The sequence below is a fragment of the Meleagris gallopavo genome, chromosome 1 (genome assembly GCF_905368555.1).
Source record: "Meleagris gallopavo chromosome 1, MGAL_WU_HG_1.1, whole genome shotgun sequence".
In the NCBI taxonomy this organism is placed as follows: Eukaryota; Metazoa; Chordata; class Aves; order Galliformes; family Phasianidae; genus Meleagris; species Meleagris gallopavo.
The window spans coordinates 82,170,879-82,180,899 of NC_139404.1; the positions used below are offsets into that span (position 1 = coordinate 82,170,879).

The 10,021-nt window shown below is 40.5% G+C and overlaps 1 protein-coding gene across 4 annotated transcripts; it reads right to left on the reverse strand.

Moving 5' to 3' along the window:
• SLC35A5 (solute carrier family 35 member A5) lies at positions 1-9,959 on the reverse strand. Of its 4 annotated transcripts, none has more exons than XM_010719601.4 (7): positions 9,803-9,959; positions 8,681-8,833; positions 7,841-7,939; positions 6,583-6,716; positions 4,177-4,244; positions 2,167-2,962; positions 1-1,015 (listed from the first exon to the last, which is right to left on the reverse strand). In XM_010719601.4, exons 2-7 carry the CDS (start codon positions 8,808-8,810, stop codon positions 947-949), a joined length of 1,296 nt encoding a protein of 431 aa, XP_010717903.1. In that variant the 5' UTR covers positions 8,811-8,833; positions 9,803-9,959; the 3' UTR covers positions 1-946. The 4 variants fall into 4 exon arrangements, with proteins under 4 accessions (XP_010717903.1, XP_010717909.1, XP_085094099.1 ...); XM_010719607.4 differs by lacking the exon at positions 9,803-9,959 and adding an exon at positions 9,222-9,792; XM_085237973.1 differs by lacking the exon at positions 9,803-9,959 and adding an exon at positions 9,639-9,782.
• Between the last annotated feature and the right edge of the window lie 62 nt (positions 9,960-10,021).

The following is a 10,021-nucleotide window of genomic DNA, read 5'->3' on the forward strand; positions in this document are numbered from 1 at the left end:
TGAATAACACACTTTTGTTTTATTCAGGCTCTTTCAGTGTTAGGCCACATAAGTTGCATGTAAAATACACTATTTTCTATAAAGGCATTCCATATTTCATTTTCCCCGAACACTGGGAGACAGGCACAAAGCAGTCTCACACTAGAAATATGAGAGAGCTGAAGTCACTGAAATCTGTTCTGCTTCAGTCACATCAAAGAATCATAAAGGACTCCACAGGAGCCAGTACAGAGTTACACTGGTGTAGAACAGGAATGAAAATTAAATTAAAACCATTCATACTGAAATCACACTCTAGAGATTCCTCCGTCTGAAGGATCCTTAACCCAAATGATCTGATTTGTTATACATTCACAAGTCAAGGTTTGATAAGATTGTTTCAAGGGGACTCTTTCACTCAGCTAGGGATGTTTCAATCTGATTTACCAAAATACAATAAAACAGTCAATATGCCTCATTACTTATAAGGTTATTAGTGTCAGCTTAATTAGAAGATGCTCATCAGTCCTCCTACCACTTCTGCAAGATGAACAACAGTTTTATCACCTGTTTTGATAACTAAGGAATTCATACAGGAATTTGTACCGCTTCACAACAGTCAACCAAAATGATGAAAGACACATGCTAGTGTATTTGCAGCAAGGACTGCCCTCCAATACAGCACATGTCACCCACACAACTGAGTCCAGCATCCAAGTTTCTTCTTGTTCGCATCAATTATAAACTTGCTTTATTTCAGCAGATTTTAAACTCTTCATTTGCAGAGAGGGTAAGAGGGAAAATAGCTTTCAAAAATGTGTGGCTCAAATTAAGAGTTTGAATGTTTTCCTTATCTATCTCTGACATTTAGGCCCAAAGAAGTCTCAATCATTCTGCAAAAAGGGAAAAAGGAAACATGAACATTCCCTCACTATGAGTAATAGCATTCTTCTCAGCCTGTTCCATGCTAGAGTGAATCTTCATCTGTATCAATGTCACTACTTGGTTTGTTCAGTCTCTCAAATTCTTCTCCATCCTGCAAGAACCAGAAGCAGGAGAAAACAATGTGAACAAAAGTTAGCTTGTTATCAATACATAAAGAAAGGAGAGAAGAAAGTCTATTTTTAAGCAATCTCTATGATATCAACACCCAGTAATTTATCTTTTACAAGTGTGTTCAAATCTTACTCTAGTACACATAAGCTAATAAATGACAACCTCTTTATCTTCAATGCTTTTTTTTGTAGCTTGATCCCTGAAAAAGCTTGTAGCCCACCATCAGAAAACTTGCACACATAGCTTTCTTTGTTTTTACCACATATACTCACTTGTAAATGCTAAAATAAATAGTTTCAGCTACAAAAGAAAACCCCACACACTGTTTGTTAAACAAGCATTTAAAAAGGGCACCATTTGTAAGTCTCGGAAAACATCTGTTGAAAGCTTAATGTTTCCTAGAATTAAATGGAGACAGCACTCTCTGCTGGTTGCAACATGTATTACAGACATACATCTGTCCACACAGAATGCAGAGATTAACTCCTTCCCTCTTAGACTGACTTCTAGCTCAGGTGAATGAGGTAGGGATCTAAAGGACAAGCTCCCTGTGCCATATTTGAGTTGTCTAGTTTACAGTTCAACTTAGGGAGGGGGAAAAAACAAACAAACAAAAAAAACAACACACAAAAGGCCCTGGAGAAAATGTCTACTCCTTTACCATTGTGCCTGCAGGTATCTTTGACTGTTACAACAGAAATAATCTTAATAACAAATATTAATTTCTTCGTGATGTGGGCTCAGCTACCCAAAAATTTCAGTTCTACTTAAATATTGTTAGTTTCCTGGCATCAATTCCAATTTCTGTATTCCCAGGGCCAGCAATATCCTCATCAGAGAATTTGTCCAAAGCTGAAGTTGCTCACAGCACAGTCGCTGCAAAAAAAACATTGCTTATCTGGGATTTATGAATTGAAAAAGTGTAACATGCCACGCAGTACTCAATCACTTTTGAAGATTTTTAACAAACAGCAGGGAGATTTGGTGTTCCAGTTGACGAATGATTTCGGTCCATATCCCATAGCATAAATAGAGGGGAAATAAGAAAAAAAAAAAAAAAAAATATATATATATATATATATATATATATATATATATATATCAGAGAAGACAAGTATGGAAAAGCCTTACCCCACTTGACCTCTCCCATGTATCTCCTTTGAAGAGCTTGCCCCTTTCCCTCATAGCGGCATATTCCAGGCCTCTTGGTTTACTGGCATTATAGATGAATATGGAGAGAAGCACTACAGGAGCTTCCAAAAAGAACTCTAAAGAAGGCCTGAAGTCAAAGATGACAAAAGACACGGTAGTGATGATGACAGTGGTGATCTGAGCTGTCATAACATGGAACATATTGTCTCGGAACTTCAAGATGAAGGCTACAGACAACCCCAGGAAAGCAGTGACAAATATGAGAGCCACTGAGAAGATGTTGTGCCCATAAAAGAAACCACAATTCCCTATCTGCCTCCGGTCCTTAGCCTGTAGGGCCAGCATCAGTCCATTGAACAACACCCCAAAGGCATACAGTTTGCTGTTCTGCGTGAAGATGCTTTCACCAAGCTGATCTCCATCTTTCAATATCTTTTCATTGTAGATGTTAGCCAGGGCAGAAATGAAACACTGCACTAGAATAAGCAGATGCCCCAGACTGAGTCGTAGAGGTTTCAATGCTCCTGCCATGGTACTTGTAACATTCCACCGGAAGGTGGGAAGGAATCTTGGTGCTCCGCAGCTACCATTTTCCATGCACGTTTCCTCTGGTCCATCAGAAAGAAGGCAGTGGTTAGATGGGCTGAAAAACATACTGTGATGGAACCCATGCACAGCCAAGCTTTGCTGACGGCCTCCAGTTCCTAGTGTCAGGGCAACGATGGATAAGAATAAGATAACCAGAGATGCCCACTGTACCCAAGAGAGTTTTCGCCTAGGAGTAGACAAAAAAAGCCACGAACTTTAGAAACACGGTCATACAAATTAAATGAGAAGAGAATAAACCCTATAAAGCACACACAAGACATTGTGCTTGATTACATTTCCTTATCTGTGGCATGATGAAAAATCTTGACTGTTCAGAATCGACAGGAAAATGCCAAAACATAACATACTTTTTTATGGCAAGGGGATCCCAACCTGGTGATTACAGAAACACAGAATAAACCAGTGTAGAGACAACAAAAGGAAAATCTTTCAAGATAAAGTCAGTTGTAGATGCTGGCTGCCTGACAACTAAAATCAACTGCTGTCCACATAATCACAGATTCGAAGGATTAAAAGGAAGTCAGACATTCCAATAATTCTCTCTCTGGTAAACCTTTACAACATTTCATTTTTTCCCCATGATTTTGTACACTTTTTAAATGTTTTATGATGGTAGAAATGTAATGTACGAGGCCTAATGCTCTTATCTATTGTAACTACTCTCACACTCAGGCAAGCGAAACTAGTTTATTGTGGGGAAAAAAAAAAATCAGAAATTTGGAACATTAAACAAACTGTGACATCATAAGAGATATAAAACTAAAGAACTGAGAAACAAGCACTTCGGCCAAACTACTAGATGCTCTTTTGGAATATTAACACCTGTGGAAAATGCATCTTTGTTCAAAGTTCACCACAAATAACTTTTCAGGTAGTGTATGAAAGCTAATATCCTTTTCCCTATCACATGAATAACAAAGAAGAGACTTACCCTATGCAGTTAACCAGAAACACATCAGGGTAGGAACAATATTACTGAAAACACCTATTTCACTCTCATGTATCTCATCCTTTCTTGCTAGATTACCTTTATATTCCATTAAGAGTTACATTGGACTGGAAACAAGTACTGCTCATCATTAAGTATAAGATTTAATGCACAAATGAAGATACACAAACCCAAACCTTAATTCTGATCATTCAACAGCTATCACTTGCAATCTGTCACAGGTGACCATATGTGGAGATACGCAGGAGCCTCTGAAAAGCTATTATTTCCAACACCTTCATATACTGAACACAAAGCCATTTCTCTAAGATGGTGGAGACGCAAGAAAACAGTATTACTGTTGTTATCAGACAAAGAAAGACTGTAGTGTAACCACTGTATCTAGGCTAGAAAGACAAAATAAGTTTTTTTTAACCTTAAGTACTACTTACTTTAGCACTATCCTGAAGAGAAGAGCTGTTGTTATAATGACAAAATTTGAAAAGAGGACAGCCATTGCCTAGAAAAAGAAGAGGAACAAAGTTATAGTTCAGACACATTGATATCAGCCCGACAACTTTCAGTGACACCTTACAGTAGGGAGACTAGAGTGGAAAGCATCGGTCTAGTACTGAACCTTCTTTCCTTAACAAAGTGGTAGGATAGCATAACCCTAAAATAACACTGGGGCGTCATTTCAAAGTGTCAAAGCAGACAATGTCAGTTGCCCCTCCTTTGTTCTCTGTCGCTATAACTCCATTGTAGGAAGTACACCAGATCGGTCAAGCACGATTCACCCTTGGTGAAGCTGTGCTGGCTCTCTCAGATCACTTCCTCATGAAACAGCATGACGCAGGGTCTCAAGTAAGCTGACACATGACACATCTGCCTAAGAAATCACAGCTTCATTTTATGCTTTGTGAAATTACAACTCAGTTAAAAACTCACGTTAGGTGAAAATTGTGAAAGAAAATAACAATGAATGAATAGATGAAACTGCAGCTGGTAGAAGCCACTCTGGAAGAAAGAGACTTAAAATTGATGTACAAATGATGTGCAAAACAATGGTTGAGCTTTTGACTGAGACAAAAACACAGCATATATGGAACAATATCTCTGGTAACATTAATACAACCCAAATCTATGGAAGAACACTTAAAATGAATTAATTTTGAGTTGCTTTATTCTGAGGCCACATGGGACCTCTGTCTCACATAAGTATGAATTAGAAAAAAATTTACAAAAGGCCACCATGCTAGTGGCCTACATGCTACCAACATTACAAGGAAAGCCTGTAAAAATAAGTCTTACCAGTAACATACATTAAACACTGAAGAATAACCACAGTTACTGTTGAAGCTTCAAGAGAAAAGACCTCACCAAAGCAACTCTACACTCCAGATGCCTGCTCAGCTAAGTATGACATAGTCCAAAACCTATTTAGTTTTAAAATTCACATGAAACTAAGTGTAGCCAGGCATGGCTGCCTTCTTTCGGGCATCCTGCATCTGCCTTTTCACTTTGAAGGTTTTGTAACTCCATCAAGGCATTCTACCTTACAGGTATTTGGTTACCTCATTTACTATTTCTATCTGGTTAGCCACGATGGTGTTACAGTTTTATCTACCCATCAGGTAAAAGCTAAAAGACACTAAGAATTCCAAAGAAAAGTAACTTTAGTGCACATATTCTGAGGAGAGAGAAAAGTTTTACATGTGAACGCATGTGGGTGTGTGTATGCAACACAGAATCTGCAATGCACATTTAACAAGTGATTGCTCTAACAGCCAAATCAAACTGTTTAAGAAAGCAATAAGTATTGTGTAGTCTTTTAAATATCAGACTTTGCTATTATAAATATTATAGCTGAATTTCCTTCCACCCCCCCCCCCAAAAAAAGCAAAGAACACAAATAAAATAACATCTACTAATTTTAAAATACCAGATTACACACAGTCACAGAATTGTAGGGGGATTACTCATTTTCATCATTTTTTTTCAGCCAAGTCCTATTCTAGACTCTGTTCTGTCCCTACCAGAAATGCACATCTAAAAGGACATTATTTTAGAGAGGAAATCCTGAAAGAGAATGAACAGAAAAAGTTATACAGATTTTTAATAGAAAAAAGTGTAGACAGTATCTTATAGCAAGCAGTAACCATTTGCTTCCAAGGAACTTCAAACAGATTCTGAGCCAAAAGGTACTCTAGCATAAAGAGAGAGAGAGAGCACAATAAAACCATAATTCCCAAGTTTACGTAGATTCATTCAGAAGGCTGAATGTAGCTAGAAAAAAGTATAAATGAAACGTGTTCAAACATAATTAAGTCTAATATATTGTTACATAAAAATAAAAAGTAAAAAATTGAGAACCAGTTTTATTCCTTCCGTACTCACTTCCCATTACACTTTTTTTCCACTTAGGGGGATTACATTTTTTGATTTTCTTTGGAATTATTGAGGAAAGAAAATAAATCAACATGCGAAGTCATGTAAATAAAGTGGCAGAAGTCACAGAGAAAAGGGTAACTCAAGCATCAGCAACACGTGCAAATGCATTGAGAGAGAAATACAGAATTCAAGAGACCAAAGGTTGGAAAGCACAAAAACCTGCCCCATACTTAAGGAATTTAGCATATTCCTAAATCACTTAGGATACAGAAAATGCACAGAAACATTCCTCTACTGAGAGCTGTAGAACTGGACCACTGGCAGGAGAAAGGATGGTCTAGCTGTTCAGATGATTCATTTACCTGCAAATCTTGTATTGTCAATGTAGCAACTGTAGACAGCCTACAGTCAGTCTTGTCAATTATTAACACATTGAAAGATACTTCAGTCAGTACAGGCATACTTACTGGCTGGAGGTAGGACAGCACGTAGAAGACAATCAAGTTATCCAAAAAGTAAAGAAAAGCAGGAATCGACCATTTCATGGAATTACAAAAACTCTTCCAGGAAAGACAGTCGAATGGATGATCTAAGCAGCCCTCTGGAAGGAAAACAAATCAATAGGAAAAACAACTTTTGTATTATCAGGAGTCCATTTTGAAGCCCTTTGAATAGGTGCCAGTGTTCTCTGGCAACACAGAGGTCAGCCCCAAGGCAGAACACACAGCTAAAGCAGAAATCTAATGTCTATAAGCATTCACATCCTTGCTTCACTAAGAAAACTACGAAGGAATCACAGAACTGTAGGGGTTGGAAGGGACTTCTAGAGATCATCGAGTCCAACCCACCTGCTAAACCTGCTAAAGTAGGTTCCCGACAGCAAGTCGCAAAGGCAGGCACCCAGACAAGTCTTGTATGTCACCAAAGAAAGAGATTCCACAACTTCTCTAAGCAGATTTTGCTAATCTGTCCACAAGACAGAAACCTGCATTAGGGTTTCTCAAGTAGTTTCTCAAGTGAGAATTAGAACCAGGAGACAAAGTTTGCAATCCCTAACTCTGCTCTCCTCTTTTTTTTTTTTTTTTCTTTTCTTTTGCTATTTTGTCTTGTTCTGTTCTACGGCTGAACAGAAACAGCAGAAAAATGCTTAGAGAATCCTTTAACCCTATCAGAGTATTTCTCCACTGGTGCAAAAACGCATCATAATCATTCTTTGAGGACCAAAAAGCACTCCAGAAAGCCCCCACACAATAGTCACATCAGTATCAGGTGGTTATCAATCTCATTTAGATTAGAAATAATGACACAGATGGAGGATCTGTTCATTTAGCACCCAAAGGGTAGCCAGTAACAAACTTCTTTTCAGTCATGTCTTCACAGTGAGGCAACTTCTATTACCCTAGCCCAATGCTGTGCTAAAATTCAAAAAAGATTAGCTTGTCTTCATTACACTTTCTAACTCAACTCATTATCCTCATTTCAGGTATCATACAAACAACTTGAGAACATCTGAATTTAATGGACAAATGAGAATTATAATAAGTATGTTTATAATTGTGTATCGAAGACATAATCCCAGAGAACATTACTGTCAGGACTTACTTCATGCATACTTCATTACATGTGAATTTATTAGTGGGAAGGAAAAAAAAAAAAAAAAAAGATGAAGTATAATAAATCTTAGCAAGTCAACACATCTTGGTTACTTGAAACATACGTACTCACCTTTTTTCTTAACCCATAGTGCCAATACCACGCACAGGAACAGTTTTACTACTTCAGAACATATGTTCACTGTTGTAGGAAGATAATCATACTTGTTATCTGTGGGATTCAGCAGATTGTAAAGAGTACACCATCAGATTCCTTTTGCATTCACAATTGGAAAAGGAAATACTTTAACCCCTTCAGACAGAATTAGAGCCCCTGCTCATAAACACAAAGTGTTAGTACTCCTATTACAGATACTCAGTTTTTGAGAAGTCAGTTGCCCTTCTGGGCTGAAACCTTTCTTCATTTGCTCTCAATTTACAGTACATTTTTTTTGGAAGAACTAACCATCATTCTTAAAACAATAAAACCAGGAAATATTTTCCCCCACAGAGTGATACAGTATGTTTTCCTAGTAGGAGAAAGCTTCCAGGATGACACAAACTACTTCGGGGATTTTATCTTTTCTTTGATAGCATATTTTGCTAACGTTTGCTGAAAGGATAGCGTATTTTGCTAACATTTGCTGAAAGATAGCTTGCACACTACTATACCATCTTCTCCTAAAGATGTTGTGAAACAAATAAATTGGTCATGCACCACCAACAGTGCCTGCACAGCTTAATATTTGAAAACCACCTACAAAGTAATCTACTGTCCCATCTTTTGAGGCTAATCTTCAACTGTATCAAATATCTTGCAACCTCAAATTGTTATTCTATGTTAGACCCAATGAAATGTATGCCGCAGTTTATGTAATGGAAAAGTAGGTGGAAAACTAGGTTTTGGGGTATCTGTTACACCTGAAATAACAACTCTTATTTGAAGTTCATTATGTTTACTGTCCAACAATACCTTCATTAGCAGAATATTTCATCAGGAGGATTCGACTCGAGCCCAGAGCAATGAAGACTCCTCCAAGTAGAAAGGTGTAGATGGTTGTCTTGGAGCAAACTGCAGAGCGACGACAGCACTTGCTCTCCATTCTGATGCCTTGCTGTCAGTGCCCTTTGGACGACACAACACACATACGCTATAAACAGTACTTCCAGAAGCTGATACGATGAGGTGAAACGTGTGCCTTTTATTGCTTTGTTTTATCTCAAACAAAATGGTTTGTGTTGAGAGCCATGATTGCATACTACAATCAACATTTTATTTCAAAGGGAAAAAGATGCGCTATGAGGGCCAGCAAGGGGTAAATAAACGCCTCACATACAGTGATATCTATGGAATACTCACAAGCTGAACGAGGCAAATGAATTACAATGTTATTTCCCCATAGGATTTTTATGTTTGAATATACATGCACGTATATCACAGAATGGCTGGGTTGAAAGAGACCTTAAAGCCCATCCAGTTCCAACCCCCCGCCGCGAGCAGGGCTGCCACCCACCACACCAGGCTGCCCAGGGTTCCATCCAACCCGGCCTCGACCTCTTTCACAAACAGCTCCTGTTCCCGATCGCAGCAGACAGAGCTGCTCAGGGCCGCCCGCGGCTCGCCCGCTACCAGACGCGCTCCAGGCGACTGTTTCCGCTAACGAAAGACGGAAGGGCGGCGGCCCCGGCACCGTCAGGCACCGGCTGTCAACGGTCGCTCGCCTCGCGCCGTTCCACCTCAGCGGCTGCGCCTCAGCCGCGCGGCTGCGCTCGCAGCTCCCTGCCACGTCTCCGCCTCACGGGCGCGGGGCGAGCCGGGCCCGCAGAAGGCGGCGGCCGCCGAGACGGGGAACCGGCAAGGCGCATCCGAAGCTCGGCTCTCCCCGTTCCGTTCCCGCCGCACTCGGCCGTAGCCCGGCTCGGCTCCCCACCCCACGCAGCTGCCCGGCACCGGGCACGGCGACACAGCCGTCAAACACACGCGTCGCCGGTGGGGAGCGAAGACCGCGACCCTCTCCCTATTCCCGCTCGCTCTTCCTCTCCCGCCGCTCATTCCTGGCACCTTCCCCCTCTCCCGCTCCCCCGCCGGCCTCACCTGTCGGGGCGGAGCCGAACGGGGCGGAACCCTCCTCCGAGACGGGCGGCAGCGCGCGTCCCCTGACCGCCCCTCCTCCGTTGCCTCATTCTCCATGACAACTGCCCACGTGACCCAGGCTTACTTCCGGATTTCTCCTCCACCACGTGATGCTTACGTCTATTTTGGGGGACGTGTGCAGAAAAAGCCGCCGGGCTTCCTGTCTTGGCCTATGTCTGC